Below are 18,405 nucleotides of genomic sequence, written 5' to 3' on the forward strand. Positions count from 1 at the left end.
TGCCTTCCCAGCCAAACACAGAATTTTCCGTTATTTGTGAGAAAACGCTTCTCAGCCAAACACAGAATTTTCTGTTATTTGTGAGAAAACGCTTCCCAGCCAAACACAGAATTTTCTGTTATTTGTGAAAAAACGCTTCTCAGTTAAACACAGAATTTTCCGTTATTTGTGAGAAAACGCTTCCCAGCCAAACACAGAATTTTCTGTTATTTGTGAGAAAACGCTTCCCAGCCAAACACAGAATTTTCTGTTATTTGTGAAAAAACGCTTCCCAGCCAAACACAGAATTTTCTGTTATTTGTGAGAAAACGCTTCCCAGCCAAACACAGAATTTTCTGTTATTTGTGAGAAAACGCTTCCCAGCCAAACAATTTTCCGGGTTTCACAGTAGTCTTTCACAAAAATGAGATTTTTTCAGCAGATGCATATGCAAAATAGCGTGATCATCAACATTAAACAGCATATAAATCAAAACTATCTAATGTTAGTGAATGAAATGTGGACCCAGGATGAGCTACAGGACTGTAAAGCATTAGAGGTGTTGATGGTCTCGATCTCCTCCATCTGTGTTTGATCATCATCTCTGAATCTGATCTGGATGTAGTCTTTCACAAAAACGTGATTTTCTTAGCTTTTTGTTCAAAATGTCAATTTTTGATGAAACCCATATTCATATATAAGTACCCATATTCAAGTGTTGATAAAAAAAGCAATGCATGAAGCTAGAATGAAACCTTTTTTTTCTGTTGATATATTACATGCTCAGATATTCACAAAAGTAATTATTCTATGGGCTATTACATTTTCGTGAAAATGATCAAAAACACTGGCGATTGTTTTTTTATAAATGCTGCATCAAGGTATATGATGTAGATGTACCTGTCTGAGTGTTCCTCCAGCACCTGGTAGACGCTGATGAGGAAGGTCTCGTTGTCAAAGCGTTCTGGAACAAAGTCCTTGTAGATCCGGAACTCTGCAGCAGTCACCGCCTCGCCCTCGGGAATCTTGGACAGGTCAAATCGGAATTCTCTGTGATGGCGCCTCACGGGCAAAAACTCCTTATCGTGTTCAACTGTACAAGATAAAGAGATGCATCCATTTTATATCAAACATGTCCAGCGCAGTGAAAGGTTAGCTTGAAATTTACACTCTTTACACTTGAACTCCAATGCCACCTTCGTTTGCGCTATTGCTGCCTGCAGGCAAGTCAAGCCACCCCTTTCTGGTTTTTCATGGATAAACACAGAGCACATTTCTAGACAGATGTTTGAACTCTCCAGAGCCCCTGATTGAGACATAGTCCTGCAGACAGCTTTATGTCTCTCAAGCCCCTTCCCTCTTAATCTTTTCCATTATTTCCTCCATCATCTGGACTTTCTCACATTCACACTCTCTCACAAGGCATTTTGTGAGCTTGGGACTTGATTAAAACTGGCTAATCAAATTGTGTTTACATTTTACCATTGTGAAAACTGCCTGAATATTTTTTTGTGAAGAGGGCAGATTCTGATACTGAGCCTCGGGTGCTTTGGTAGCCAAGGAAGTGGAAATAAAGATATTCTTCCACCACAAAAAGAAAGTTTTGTCATCATTTATTCATGTGTAACCTCATGTGTTTGCAAACCTGATCGTCCTTCGTTGGATGAAAGATGTTTTGAGGAATGTTCAATCAGACAGATATTTTACAGCACCTTTCTAATTGAATGTGGAAATATATATTTCAAATCAGCAATAAAATCTGACATGAATAGTATCATAAACATTGTTTCTTCAAATACGGTATCCCGTAAAACGACTGTAAATATTAGGTTGGTCCAGCCAATGGAATGTGCAGTGCAAAGCAAAGGCTGAACGCAAGTTTTACGTAAAGACCAGGTGATGACTTTGCCGATTGGCTCTTTTATTTGGAAGGTGGGACTTATTTTACCAGAGCGGCCATATATAGCATTCCAATTTCTTGCATTCATTAAAACCAGTTGCCCATCTCAGTTATATCCAATCCCTGGCAGAACACAAACATGTACACTGTAAAAAATGCTGGGTTATTTTAACCCAATGTTGGGTCAAATATGGACTAACACAGCAATTGGGTTGTTTTAACCCAGCGATTGGGTTGTTTTAATTCTGCAGTTGGGTTAAATATTTGCTTAAGACAACCCAATCTCTGGGTTAAAACAACCCAATAGCTGGATTAGTCCATATTTGACCCAACATTGGGTTGTTTTTTACCCAGAATTTTTAAGAGTGTATAAGCCAGTATGAAAGCAACCACTGGGGGTTCAACGGTTAAACAGACACACTCTCAGAAAACAATTAGCAAATATTTTACCTTAAGGGGTAAAACAGCTTGTCACTGTGACTGGGGTAGGACCCTTAAAGTGACCTCTGTACCTTACTTACCCATTAAAATTCCCGGTACCTTAAGGCTAACATTATGATATACACTCACCTAAAGGATTATTAGGAACCCCATACTAATACTGTGTTTGACCCCCTTTCGTCTCCAGAACTGCCTTAATTCTACGTGGCATTGATTCAACAAGGTGCTGAAAGCATTCTTTAGAGATGTTGGCCCATAATGATAGGATAGCATCTTGCAGTTGATGAAGATTTGTGGGATGCACGTCCAGGGCACGAAGCTCCCGTTCCACCACATCCCAAAGATGCTCTATTGGGTTGAGATCTGGGGACTGTGTGGGCCATTTTAGTACAGTCAACTCATGTTCAAGAAACCAATTTGAAATGATTCGAGCTTTGTGACATGGTGCATTATCCTGCTGGAAGTAGCCATCAGAGGATGGGTACATGGTGGTCATAAAGGGATGGACATGGTCAGAAACAATGCTCAGGTAGGGCGTGGCATTTAAATGATGCCCAATCGGCACTAAGGGGCCTAAAGTGTGCCAAGAAAACATCCCCCACACCATTACACCACCAGCCTGCATAGTGGTAACAAGGCATGATGGATCCATGTTCTCATTCTGTTTACACCAAATCCTGACTCTAACATCTGAATGTCTCAATAGAAATCGAGACTCATCAGACCAGGCAACATTTTTCCAGTCTTCAACTGTCCAATTTTGGTGAGCTTGTGCAAATTGTAGCCTCTTTTTCCAATTTGTAGTGGAGATGAGTGGTACCCGGTGGGGTCTTCTGCTGTTGTAGCCCATCCGCCTCCAGGTTGTGTGTGTTGTGGCTTCACAAATGCTTTGCTGCATACCTCGGATGTAACGAGTGGTTATTTCAGTCAAAGTTGCTCTTCTATCAGCTTGAATCAGTCGGCCCATTTTCCTCTGACCTCTAGCATCAATAAGGCATTTTCGCCCACAGGACTGCCGCATACTGGATTTTTTCCCTTTTCACGCCATTCTTTGTAAACCCTAGAAATGGTTGTGTGTGAAAATCCCAGTAACTGAGCAGATTGAGAAATACTCAGACCGGCCCGTCTGGCACCAACAACCATGCCATGCTCAAAATTGCTTAAATCACCTTTCTTTCCCATTCTGACATTCAGTTTGGAGTTCAGGAGATTGTCTTGACCAGGACCACACCCCTAAATGCATTGAAGCAACTGCGATGTGATTGGCTGATTAGATAATTGCATTAATGAGAAATTGAACAGGTGCTCCTAATTATCCTTTAGGTGAGTGTATATTCCTACTCTATGGCCCTGTCTCAAGTGACACACTTCTTGTGCTCTTGTGGATCGCCACATGAGTTTCCATGAATCTAAAAGACCCTTTCAAAGCGCCCCCATTGCGGCCTATATGCACCCTGGATGCACACTTCACCGAGCTCACACTGAAGCGAACTCCACGGCAGAATTCTATCCTTCAGTCAAAGTGGCGTCACATCACGAAAGTGTGTAGGAAGAATGCGAGGGTTTGGGGTTCCATTTGGGACAGGGCTTAAGGTACTAAAATGCACCTTTAGGAAGGTACAAAGTTTTCCTTTTAAGAGGACAAGGGGTCAAGCTGTTTAGCCCTAAAGGTACAGTTTTTGCCCCCTTTTCAGACAGTGTACAATCATCTTTGCCTTCATCTCGTTTTTTTTTTAACATTACAAAAATGGATAACTTCAAACTGACGTGACAGAAGCTTAATCAATAAATGAATCAATATGAAATTTTAAGGAATGTAAATAATTGAGATATGTATAACTGTATAGCAGATTACTTGCATAAAATGCATATAAATAATATCAGTTGAAACTCTATATCTCCCAATAATATGTATAAGTAAGACACAATAAAAAAAAATATTGTGGGGGCAAAACACAGTATATTTCAATGCAAAACAATGATAATAGAGAGATGAACAAAAATGTTCTGCAAAAGATTGATGGATCATATTTACATTTGAATTATCTTACTAAATCATTATTTATGGATAAACAAATAAACCTTGTTTCAGTCTGGTAAGCAATATTTCAAATAAACTATAAGAAGACACGTGAAGAACGTGTCGTGAATGTGTCGGACTCTCACTTTTCATTGATTGATAAGCCCTGTCAAGGACTGAAGCTAGCTCTTTCTCTGGCTGCTCTTCTGTCGTTTACCACTGTGTGAGAGTACTGCACACACACAGACAATAGAAGCCTTGTTGACTCTGCAGTCAGTGCATCGGAGCCAGTGAGAGCAGCTGTCATCCTCATAGCTCCACTGAGAGCCGTGAATCATGGTCTGAAGAGACTGAACTGTGTGAAAATTAAGCTGTATGTCTCTCTTTACTGATTCCCAGAGTCTATGATCTCTGCTGGTTCTCAACTGGTGGTTTTACATTGGACATCAAGTGGCAACCCAACACAGTATTAAATTATTTGTGGACTGTTCATAATAAAGACATATTTTGTCTAGTTCTTAGAAATGTCCTTGTATTGATGTTATTTTCTTTATCTTTAAAGGTCCCGTTCTTCGCGATTCCATCTTTCAAACTTAAGTTAGTGTGTAATGTTGCTGTTAGAGCATAAATAATACCTGTAAAATTATAAAGCTCAAAGTTCAATGCCAAGCGAGATATTTTATTTAACAGAAGTTCCCTTTCAAAGCCTACAGTGAGCGGCCGGTTTGGACTACACCGCTGCACTTCCTTCAGGAATGACGTCACTAGAACCGTTTGTTGACTAACCCTCATTCATAAAAAATATAAATAAAAATCATAAAAATATATTTTATAAGTTTATCATTTTATTAATTTTTTTGATGTCATGCCACATGACATCATTCTTCTTGAAGTAGCATTGCCTCATCCACACTCTAAAAAATGCTGGGTTAAAAACAACCCAAGTTGGGTTGAAACTGCACCGACCCAACAATTGGGTTGTTTTAACCCAATGGTTGAGTTGTTCTTACCCAGCAATTGGGTTGTCTTAAGCAACATTTAACCCAACCACTGGGTTAAAACAACTCAACCATTGGGTTAAAACAACCCAATTGTTGGGTCGGTGCAGTTTCAACCCAACTTGGGTTGTTTTTAACCCAGCATTTTTTAGAGTGCAATAAAGGTAAAATGACCTCATATTTCAAGAGATTTTTTGACCTTGACATAGTCATGAGGGTCTGCAGGGGTCCTCAAGGGGATATCATATCCTGTTTGGTGTTCATTTTTTTCCTGCATTTCTCTGCATGCTGGCCAACTTTGAACATGAACATTTTCAAGAAATAAAGTTTCCTTCTGAGGAAGCTTGACTCTGCGTCATGGTGTTGACACTACAGGAACGTGTCCAGGCGTGGCCGGTGTCTGAAGCATGGATAAAACACACCAATATTGATTGGTCGATGGCAATGCTATGACGTCATATGGAGCGCACATGCGTATAAAAGTGCATCTGCGTTAGAGGTCATTCGCGTTTTAATCTCCTGGGGCTGTTTTGTTTGTACAGTATGTGCATTTAAGTTTCAAAACTTAAGCGCGTTCGAGGGAGCTGGATGCGCTCGTTGTGATGTATGTGCTTTCATTCTTGCTTGATTTTCAAGCGTTTGCATGGAGCGTGTTCGGCTCTTGTGGTGAAGCATTTGCAGTAGGAAGTTATGTGCTTACCCACACTCTCTGTCGCCTGTATAGTGCGTCTGTAAACAGTGCCTAGACAGTTGGAAATATATTTTCTGTGTCAGTACGCTCCTTCATAATATACGGTGCTGAGAGCTGGAATATGGTGTAGTTTTGCTCTCCTCCAGTAGTATGAGGCACGCTGGCGTGCTGAGTTGTAAAAATACTTTTATTTACGATTAGGGTGGACTAATAAAAACATTTCGATCAGTGACTTCGCTGATGGTCTGTGGAGAATCAACATTAAGAGGCAGATCACTTCAGGAAAGTATCCTTCAATTCAGTCTGCTGCCCAAGTCAGTGAATAGAAAAGAAAAACTATTCTTTAAAGATCTTCTTTTCCGAGGGTGTAGAGCTGACAAATGGGATGGGCTGGTAACATAGTATCCCAATTTCTTATTCTGTCTCCCTACCTAATTATTAGTTTGGGTTTATGTATGGTGTTACACTCACCTGTGGATGGGTTGCTTTAACAGCCTTCTTAGGTGAATAGACGGTTGCTATGTGTTTGGCAGAGCTGAGGATGGGCTGTGTCACATTACTAACATCCCCTTGTATGCTGCCCTGTACAGCAGTTTAAACTAGACATGCTGAAATGTGCCTTGTGTGCCCCTTTTTGTGAAGCCACTCTAAGGGGAAAGTAAGGTGTAGAGTTGAATTACAATTATTGAGTAGGGTTGTTTGCTCTGCTGTGTGAGGGTCACTTAATGTGGTGAAATGGCAAGAGAGGGCTACTCTGGATTTCAGCTTTTGCTTGGTCTATGGACTAAGCATACTACTGGAACTACTAGTGATGACTTTGTTATGTAATTGCCTGGACAGCTCTGATCGTGAGCTCTAGGACGGTGCCTGTACTGCTTTCGGAAGTCGGTCTACCTGTGCTAGAGTTCCTCTGCTAAAGAAGGGATACGTTAAGTATTGGAGCATGGAGCTCTGAGGTTTGTTCCTAGCATCTGTTGCCACTGTCTATCATGGAATAAGGCTGTTGCATAAGTTGCATAGGATGCAATGAATTGTTGATGATCAACTCCTTGCTCGACCATGGAGTTGTTATGCCTTGCTCACTATGGTTGTGCACTGTTCACAACTTAGCTGCAGCAGAGATTCTTAAGCCCTATTCGGACTGCATTAGTTTAACATGGGGACGTGGGGGTAAAGTAATTATTACCAGAGGTTCTCTGTGATTTTAGTCCCGTCCGAATGTGCCATCTCGGTAATCATTACGGACAATGTCAGTAAAGATTACCGAGACTTTAACCTTCTGGAAAAAGGTCTGGAAAAATGACCTCGGGTAATACTAATCCCGTTCGAATAGACCTGCTGTAAAAATGTATGGTAAAATTCCATAATTTCCTGTTTAAACGTTTTATAAAAAGCGCATTTTGCAACCTTGGAGGCGCTTGGAGCTTTCGGTTGCGTTGTAGGTGGTGGGACAAATCTGTGGAAAATCTCCAGTATTTTCCACATATCATTTAAAGCAAAAAGAAGATCAAAAGCACTTATTAGAGGCACAACACTTATTTTAGCTCTAGGAAATTACCAACATAATCCAATCAGAATCGTTAGACTGGACCTAACTGTTTATTAAAACACATATATATATTGGAGACGGAGGTCAGACTGGCGCTCAGCTCAGGTTGTGTGTTTGCTCACGTTATAACGGTAACGTCATACGCACATGACGTCAAGGAGGTGCGTAAAGCGAGTTACTCCTCCCACTTCTGCTAGTTTTACTGAGATGTCTTATCCCGTGCGAATTGGCCATTAATATTACAGATGTCCTGAGGTAAAATGACTTTACCCCCATGTCCCCATGTTAAACTAATCCAGTCCGAATAGGGCTTTAGAGCATGGCATAGTTGGTTATTGCGATATACTCTATCACATTGCCATGCTTCGGGCATGCCTGCCTGTCTCCTTCAGACAATGAAGCTGATGATGTCTAATGCAGCCGCCCTTTTATAAGTACAGGCACTGCATGTGACACACATGCTTTAGACACTGGTCACGCCTGAGCATGTTCTCATAGCATCAACACCATGATGTTGAGTCTCCCATCTCGTGAAACTAGGTTACATACGGTGCATCCAGAAAGTATTCACAGCGCTTCACTTTTTCCACATTTTGTTCTTCTACAAACTTATTTCAAAATGGATTGAATTCATAATTTTTTTCCACAATTCTACAAACAATACCCCATAATGATAACATGAAAGAAGTTTGTCTGAAATCTTGAAAGAGATATTAAAAATAACAAAAAAAGTGAAAAGAATCACATGTACACATGTATTCACAGCCTTTGCTAAATACTTTGCTGAAGCGTCTTCGACACCAATTGCACCCTCAATTTTTTTATTTATTTTTTTGTGAGTATGATGCTACAAGCTTGGCACACATATTTTTGGGCAGCTTCTCCTATTCTTCTTGGCAGGAACGCTCAAGCTCCATCAGGAATGTTAAATCGGATTCATGTCTGGGCTCTGGCTGGGCTACTCAAGGACATTCGCAGAGTTGTCCCATAACCACTCCTTTGTTATCTTGGCTTTGTGCTTAGGGTCAAAATGAACCGTTGCCCCAGTCTGAGGTCCAGAGCGCACTGGAGCAGGTTTTCATCAAGGATGTCTCTGTACATTGCTGCATTCATCTTTCCCTCGATCCTGACTAGTCCCCCAGTTACTGCCGCTGAAAAATATCCCCACAGCATGATGCTGCCACCACCATGCTTAACTATAGGGAAGGTATTGGCCAGGTGATGAGTGGTGCCTAGTTTCCTCCAACCATGACGCTTGCCATTGAGGCCAAAGAGGTCAATCCTTGTTTCATTAGACCAGATCATTTTGTTTCTCATGGTCTGAGAATCCAGACTCCAGGCAGGCTGTCATGTGCCAACTGGCCACTCTATCATAAAGGCCTGATTGGTGGAGGACTGCAGAGATGGTTGTTCTTCTGGTTGGTTCTCCTTTCTCCACAGAGAAACGCTGGAGCTCTTTCAGAGTGACCATCAAGTTTTTGGTCACCTCCCTGACTAAGGCCCTTCTCTCCAATCACTCAGTTTGGCCGGGCAGCCACCTCTAGGAAGAGTCTTGGTGGTTCCAAACTGCTTCCATTCACTGTTAACTGTGGGACCTTATATAGACAGGTGTGTGCCTTTCCAAATAATGTCCAATCAACTGAATTTACCACATTTGGACTCCAATCAAGCTGTAAAAACATCTCAAGGACGATCAGTAGAAACAGGAGCACCTGAGCTCAATTTTGAGTGTCATGGCAAATGCTGTGAATACTTATGTACAAGAGATTTTTCTGTTTTTTATTTTTAATAAATTTCCACAAATTTCAAACAAACTTCTTTCGCGTTGTCATTGTTGGTATTGTTTGTAGAATTGAGGAAAAAAAGGTCGATTTTTAATCCATTTTGGAATTAGGCTGTAACATAAAATGTGTAAAAATGAAGCTCTGTGAATACTTTCCGGATGCACTGTATCTAACGCTGAAACACTTTCATTTTTCAACCTCATTCATTTTAAATCAGAGATTAAAAACATTATAATCATATAAGGTGTATTCAAGTCACTGTATATTGACCCATTTATCAAATCAATGTAAACTAAAAAAATTAAAATAATAATAATGCCTTTCTTTAAATATGTATTAAAGGTAGCTATTTTATAATACAATTCAAAACTTTTGACATAAAAAGTTAAAACAAACGAGAGAGAAGGAGAGATCAGGGGTTATCTCAGTTCACACAACCTGTGAAATCAACAACAAAAAAAGGTGTATTTTTTCGCTGACTCATGCATTATTTTATGGTTTCATGTAATTATTAGCATTTAGCATTACCTTTCCCTGATGACTGTAACAGACCCCCATTTTCATGAAGCATTGGTTTATTACCTGCTCACCTCATTTATCCTCAGTTACTTTCTTCATCCCTTTCTCCCTTCATCTTCTCTCATCTCCTCCTCCAGATCCTTTCATTATCTTTTCTACCCATCCTTTGCCCTCTCCATCCACTACCTTTCCTCATCCTCCTTTCATACCGCCTTTAGAATGGCGGCAAACAGCACAAAGGCCCTACTGTGAGTAAGGTAAAAGCGGGAGAGGGAGAGCGCGCATGGATCCAGTTACCCAGCAGTGACGATTAGCAGGGGTTATTCCGTGTCTCATTGTCCCACTCTTCTCAGAGGACTGGAATTGTTTACACACCGTTCTAATTCAGAGCTGCCCTTCCATTGAACCCCCAGGGTGCCCCCCTCGCAGGGCAGACGTAACACCAGGGCCACCTGTGCCCGCTTGGCACAGAGCGACGGCTCTAACAGAGACACCTAGACCTCTACAGGAGTAAAGCCTCTCGAACAAAGATGGCTCTTTCTTATAATGTAATACTTCTATGGGTTCAAAGCCAGGAGAAAACAAACCCTGAATAGAGATCATGCACACCTGACAGCTGCACTAACTTTATCATTCAACACTTGCTGATATGGATTCTAAAGGCCCGTTCACACCAAGAACGATAAATACAAAGATAACTATAATGATAAATATACTAGCATTCACACCAGCAGACAATCGTATATAACAGAAATCAATAGAATCACTTTCAAAGCAATATCAACCTCATCTGACTTTAAAGGATGCATAACATATTTCTGCCAGTCTTATGTAAATCTTGAGTACCTAGAGTAGTATTGCATCCTTTATCTCTGAAGAGTCTTTAGTTTTATTATATTTATAAAATACAGATACGCTGTACTGATTCTTTACGAAAACAGCCAAACTCGTACAAAATACATCATGGTATTTTCCCTGGATAACTTTCGATTCACTGTACGTTCTTGTTGTTGACATTATATGCACTTACCCACTGATTGACAACACACACACACACACACACACACACACACACACACACACACACACACACACACACACACACACACACACACACACACACACACACACACATGTTGGTCTATGTGGTTTACAGGGACTCTCCATAGGCGTAATGGTTTTCCCCTTACACTGCCCCTACCCCTAAACCTACCCATCACAGGAAACATGCTGCATTTTTACTTTCTCAAAAAAACATCATTTAGTATGTTTTTAAGGCCATTTGAATTATGAGGACATTTGATATGTCCTCATAAACCACCTTTATAGTGTAATACCAGTGTAATACCATGTAGTTACACAAATTTGTGTCCTCATAAACCACATAAACAGGCTCACACACACACACACACACATACACACACACACACACACACACACACCGGCAGAACTCCTTTGCTGTTTCAGAAAAACAAACTGCATCCACTTTTTCCTTAAAGCTGGGTTATTTGGAAGCTAAATAACCAAAACACACTTCTTTTAGCCTGACAAGCCAGACCCACATCAAGATGTTTGGTCTGGAAACTCTCCATTGACAGCTCAATCCGAGGGGCGGATAAACGGTTGTCTTTCAAACTCCCTCTGCACACGATAGGATAGCGCTACAACCAACCAGAGCAACGAAGGTGTTTTTTGTTCTTTTCTCAGAGAAAAGCTTAACTCCAAGTCTTCCAGAATCGCAGTCAAAGCCAATTCAAAAGATCGCCGTTCGCCAGTTTCTGTGTTTACTAGAAGCACACAAGCGCAACTCGGCCGTCGTCATTATGGCCCCGCCCACCGACTCTATACACGATGTGATTGGGCCGTCCAGAGTGAGGGGAATACAGCTCAGAAGGGTACTGAGAGTTGCTAGACGACACTCGCGGGCAGATTAGATTTGCTGCCGCTAGATTTCTAGGCTACACTTCTTTAGTGACATTGTTGATTTTGTGGTCTAAAAATGAAATGGCAGCACTGCCGACGGCTGCGTTTATCCGGGAGAAGTGCCGTACAAGCCATTCCACCCTTTATGATGTCCTAAAGGGCAATACATTTTTTTACATTTGGGCCATGTTTATCATGAGAACTCTTTAACAGTGTAAATAAGTCAAAATGAATGAAATAACATTAGACTACCCCCCACCTCCACCCCTTTAAAGCATAAACTCTAGCCTTCAAGGTCCACTTTCAGACAGAGCTTTAGATCATATTAGAGGGGATTGGAAATGATGGTGAGAAGAGGGATAACAACAGGAAAGGTTGCTAGCAAGATTCAAACTCACGTCGTTTGTATGAGCACCATAGCCTAATATGATGAAACACAAATGCTAACCACTAAGCAGCAGATCCAACATTTGAAACTGGAATTAGAAAATGTTGCAAGCTAAATGTGAATTCACTTCGCTCAACCCAGCAAGCAATAGCCGTCCTTTCAATGTCTTAAATACCTATAGACCCAATATAGTCCGGCTATGAGTAACTCATTTTTTAGCCAAAATAACACTGAATTTGGTTACATGTAATTTTTGCCAAAATAGCTTGTGAGATATAGAATAATAAAAACAATCAACACATAAAAGCCTTTCTGAACAGAAAAGTCTGCTTTAAACTAGGCTCTGTACTGCTCTCAGCTCACTGCGGTTACCAAAAGTTGTGGTGTAGCGGAGCAGAAAGCTCGATCCCCCATGGTACGAAGCCTGGTGGTGGGGACTTGAAGAAGCAGGTGGCCTGATGATCTGAGGGTGCAGGAGGATTTCAGACTGATGAGTTCCTGTAGATATGGAGGTGCATGTCCGGTGATGCATTCCTGTGCGAGTAGGAGGATTTTGTAGTCGATTCGGGATGAAACGGGAAGCCAGTGCAATGAGTGTAGGATGGGAGTTGTGATCATATTTACGGATTCTCATAAGGACTCTGGCAGTGCTGTTCTGGATGTATTGAAGCATCTGGATATTTCTGCCAGATATCCCACTGAAGAGTCCGTTGCAGGAGTCCAGCCTGGTGGAGACAAAGGCATGGACAAGTTTCTCTGCATCTGGAAAGGTTAAGAAGGGACGGAGTGTGGAAATGTTTCGAAGGTGGTGGAAGGAGGATGTGTTTAATGTGATCATTGAAGGTCAGCTGGGGGTCAAACTGAACCCCTAGGTTTGTGACTGAGGCTGGTTTGTGGGCATGTTTTGATATAAAGTTGCGTGTCATCAGCATAACAATGAAAGTATAGTCCATGCCTGCTGATGACAGGACCGAGGGGAAGCATGTAGAGGATGAATAAGATTGTGCCGAGAACAGACCCCTGCGGAAGGTCAGAAAGGTAGGACTGAAACCACTGCAGTGCTGCTCCAGATAGTCCATCTGTGTTGGTCCAGGAGGATGGTATGGTTCACAGTGTCGAATGCCGATGTTAGGTCGAGAAGAATGAGCAGTGATGGTGACCCTGAATCAGCTGTCATAAGAAGGTCATTTTTCCCCCTGAGCAGAGCTGTTTCTGTGCTGTAGGCCGAGCTAAAGCCGGATTGAAAAATATAAAATAGGTTGTGGAGCTGAGAGGCAGCTTCCTTCTCTAGAACCTTTGACAGGAAGGTGAGGTTGGAGATCGGTCTATAATTAGCCAGGGCCTCCGGGTGTAGGGTTGGTTTCTTAAGTATATTTCTTAAGTATAGGACGGATGACAGCAGCTTTAAGGGCAAGAGGGACGTGACCAGTTTTGAGAGAGCGATTAACAAACTGGGTGATGATTGCGCTGACAATGGGAACGACTTGAACAGAACAGTCGGGATGGGATCCAAGGTGCAGGTGGACGGCTTCATTTTTTTTGATGGTTTCCTCAACGTGGCTCTGCTGAACCTTAGTAAAGTGTGGAAGGGATGGCAATCTCCTGGGCGAGTGGTTGGAGGACAGGGGATACAGGCAGGAAGAGCCAGATATTGAAGAGCAGATGCTATTGACTTTAGATCTAAAAAAGTAAATGAAGCTGTTGCATCGCTCCACTGTGGTTTCAGTGGATGAAGATAACGTCGGCTTACTGTAGAAAAAAGCTGCTTAGAGTTTCCAGTATTTTTATTGTAAGCAAAGTCATCGGTTTTTGTTTTGTTTTTTCTTTGACATGGTTATGTTCTAGATAACTAACCTATTCTTGGGCTATGATTAAACGTCTATTACATTTTCATTGACAGTCCAAATTTGGCTTTGTTAGCCTAGACATCAGGGCTGTGTTCGGGTGGTTATTAGACGTCTTTTAAATGCAAAAATGAGCACATGGACAAGGCTACAAATTTGGCAGGTGCATGCTGATTTTTCTTTCTTCCTTTCTGAAGTCATCACTTAACTTGGACCACAATTGCGTATCAAAGCAACGCTTCTTTTACAGTTGTATCTCTGTGCCTTGCTCAGTCTCACACACACCACTCTTCCTGTTTCCCTCTCTCCCTGACTCTTTCTCTGTCAGGGAAGATCAAACAGTTTGGGCTAAGTGCTTTTCCATTTCTCTGCAGATTTTAATGGATGACGTGCACTAAGCTGTCATTGCTTCACCCTTAAACCATTAAAACATACCTACAGGAATGTGCTTGAAAAACAAACACACAGGCTCCTGATAATATAGACCAGAGCACAGATGACCATGGAGACATGTAAAGTACACTTCAGCATACTTTCAAAAGAATGCTTTTTGTCACAAAAAAAATACATTAAAATAATATATTTAAAGCCACAATATGTAATTTGTCGCCGCTAGATTTCGCTTATTCAAAACAAAGGCATAGCTTGACGACGTCTTGATTATGCCGAGCTTTAATTATTCCACAGTCACCGCTTAAGCTTCTTCTGCTCGTGTGTATGTTTGGGGTAACTGAGAGAACTGACTGCATACATTCACCAGAAAACCCTTTACACTAGCTGGATAATATGATCATATGGTTCTGATGCTACTTGAACAGACAGTTTGTCATCTAAAGCAATGACATCTCTTCATTTTTAGTGTTGCTACACTGTCCAAATACTTTTTAGATCTACTGTGTTCGTGCATCTCTAGGTTTGTTCATTTTCCTTTGAGAACAGGAATCTAGGTGACGGGCAATTTGGCCACATCTTCAAAATTACACAGTGTTCCGAACGCTTTCGACCAAACCAGAAACAAATGATTCAAACGGCCACCTGTTCATCAATGGCATCAGCAGAGCAAGACCAGACGAGTGTCATAGTTGAGCTATTTAATAAGAGTCTCTTCACATTTTTCCCCTAGTTCATTTGGCTTCATTGTCTGAGCACATGTGCGGCCTCACAGCAAATGAGATCACACACAAGCACACACACACACACACACACACACACACACACACACACACACACACACACACACACACACACACACACACATACACACACACACACACACACACACACACACACACACACACACACACACACACACACACACACACACACACACACACACACACACACACACACACACACACACACTTCCCATAGACGTAATGCTTTTTATACTGTACAAACTGTATATTCTATACCCACCACAAAAAAACATTCAGCATTTTTAGATTTTCAAAACAATTAATATATTTTATAAGTTGTTTTCGTCATGGAGACTGAAAAATGCCTCAGTTAGGTCAACATTTACTAGTATTACTATCCTTGTGGGACATTTGGTCCACATAATGTAGGAAATATCAGTTACAAACACACACACACACAAATATTCAAAACAGCACACGGCTACAAACACAAGGCACGTGGCTACAGATACATCATGGCAAGTCTATTCTAAAAAACATCTGCAAACGTGGACACACACACACACACAGAGAGAGAGAGAAAGAAAGAGAGAGAGAGTGAATGATTGCAGCAGTTGTTCTGTTCCACCCTGTAACCAATAAATAAGATCTCCAGGCTCAGAGCAGCCAGAAGTGATGACACAAGTAAGCGTGCATCGCCCATCCATAAAGCCCTCAAAAGCCCAAATCCAGCCTGCTCCCCAAGCCCGTGGCCCGCCGCAGGTGCGCTCCCACTGTGGACAGACACAGCCTCTCTGAGCTTGGGCCACGGCAGGCCCTTAATCTCTCTGTCAAGGCTTCCACATTAAAGAGGGCTTTATCGACTGTGTGGAGCAGATGTGAAGTAGCCTCCTCTCCAGCCTCCTGCAGTCTTCTGTTCTTTCACAAAAGTCCTGTGATGCTCTTTTGGATTGCGTTATTTTTAAACACCCCATAACATTGTTTATTTTCTCTTGGGGCAGGACATGTTGAATATGCAGTAACATGTAACAAAAATGTATTTTATTTGAAAGTGATTCAAGCTGATCCCATTATTGGACTGTAAGAACTGTTCCTAATGCTTCTTAAACTCAACTCAAAATGTTTTGCAGTTCTGTTCTGTGCCGCTAGGCGCACACTATATATATATATAGTATACACCGATCAGGCATAACATCTTCCCGATATTGTGTTGGTCCCCATTTTGCTCACAAAACAGCCCTGATCTGTTGAGGTATGGACTCCACTAGACCCCTGAAGGTGTGGTGTGGTATCTGGCACCAGGATGTTAGCAGCAGATCCTTTAAGCCCTGTAAGTTGCGATGTGGGGCCTCCATGGTCCGGACTTGTTTGTTCAGCACATCCCACAGAAGCTCGATTGGATTGAGATCTGGGGAATTTGGAGGCCAAGTAAACACCTCAAACTCATTGTTGTGCTCCTCAAACCATTCCTGAACCATTTTTGCTTTGTGGCAGGAGCATTATCTGCTGAAAGAGCCACAGCCACAGGAAATACCGTTTCCATTAAAGGATGAACATGGTTTGCAGCAATGCTTAGGTAGGTGGAGCGTGTCAAAGTAACATCCACATGGATGGAGGACCCAAGGTTTCCCAGCAGAACATTGCCCAAAGCATCACACTGCCTCCGCCGGCTCGCCTTCTTCCCATAGTGCATCCTGGGGCCATGTGTTCCCCAGGTAAGTGACGCACACACACCCGGCCATCCACGTGATGTAGAAGAAAACGTGATTCCTCAGAGCAGGCCTCCTTCTTCCATTGCTCTGTGGTCCAGATCTGATGCTCACGTGCCACTGTTGGTGCTTTCGGCGGGGTCAGGGGTCAGCACGGGCACCCTGACTGGTCTGCGGCTATGCCGCCCCATACGCAACAAACTGCGATGCTCTGTGTATTCTGACACCTTTCTATCAGAACCAGTATTAACTTCTGGAGCAGTTTGAGCTCCAGTAGCTCGTCTGTTTGATCGGACCACACGGGCCAGCCTTCGCTCCTCACGTGCATCAATGAGCCTTGGCCGCCCATGACCCTGTGGCCGGTTCTCCACTGTTCCTCTTGGAGCACTTTTGATAGAGACTGACCACTGCAGACCGGGAACAGCCCACAAGAGCTGCAGTTTTGGAGATGCTCTGGCCCAGGCGTCTAGCCGTCACAATTTGGCCCTTGTCAAACTCACTTAAATCCTTACGCTTGCCCATTTTTCCTGCTTCTAGCACATCAACTTTGAGGACAAAATGTTCACTTGATGCCTAATATATCCCACCCACTAACAGGTGCCGTGATGAAGAGATAATCACTTGTTCACTTCACCTGTCAGTGCTCATAAAGTTGTGCCTGATTGGTTTATATATATTGGGCGTTGTCGACAGTCTCATGGCGTATTCCCCAATCATTTAGTCCACTTAAAGCACGCCTCTGCAAGCTAATGTTCATTGAGTGCAACGATCACATCTAAAAATCCACTCAACAACTGATGCACAGAACCAAGTCCTCATCCCACATTTTTATTTTTTGATAATCCGTTACACTCAGATGTACATCACAACCCAGAAGAAAAGATCTGCTGCTACTTTAGTTCCAGCACAAAGTGTCTTCTCATCTGTCTATCACATCTGCCGAAGCTAAACTGAAGCTTTTTTGTGGGTTGTGCAAACTCCCCAAATTCCTCAAGACAGGGTAAGAAGTCTGGATAAAAACTGGTCTGAGAGATCATGTTGTTTCTGGGTGGTGACCAGAACAAACCCATTGGAATAATCTCCTCAGCTTTCCATGATGCCTGCAGCTTCTAAAACATCACCCCTTCACTTATCATCCCTTCATTTCCATCTTTTTCTCTATCTCTCTTCCTCTACATATGAATGGCAGTCATTAGCAGCAGGGCTGGGCGCAGTTAAACCCAAGCGGGCACATTTATGACTTCCTCTGGGAGGAAACAAGTGGCTTACGGCATGGTCGTCCTACCTGTGTAAAATAAACATTACTGAGAGAGAGCAAGAGCGAGAGAGAGAGACATCATTTATATGAGCAGCTAGGGGAACTCAATCCACAGGCATTTGAACAGCTGCCCGTTTCCACTGCTTTTCCTTTTCATCCCAATACACGCAAACACAAACAATCCCAGTAGCACTTAGCATCGCTCCTGCGTCTGCAGTCTCACACACGTGCACAGCATATGATTGCTTTGTATGAGCGGTACCGAT

The 18,405-nt window shown here is 42.3% G+C and overlaps 1 protein-coding gene across 1 annotated transcript in view; it reads right to left on the reverse strand.

Moving 5' to 3' along the window:
* The window catches only part of bmp7b (bone morphogenetic protein 7b), a 120,723-nt gene that overhangs the window by 66,064 nt on the left and 36,254 nt on the right, over positions 1–18,405 (reverse strand). Inside the window, exon 2 of the mRNA XM_067446914.1 lies at positions 880–1,072. Within this exon, the coding sequence (XP_067303015.1) occupies positions 880–1,072 (193 nt within the window). The remainder of the gene's footprint in view (positions 1–879; positions 1,073–18,405) is intronic.

Source organism: Pseudorasbora parva, chromosome 6 (assembly GCF_024679245.1).
Source record: "Pseudorasbora parva isolate DD20220531a chromosome 6, ASM2467924v1, whole genome shotgun sequence".
Taxonomy (NCBI): Eukaryota; Metazoa; Chordata; class Actinopteri; order Cypriniformes; family Gobionidae; genus Pseudorasbora; species Pseudorasbora parva.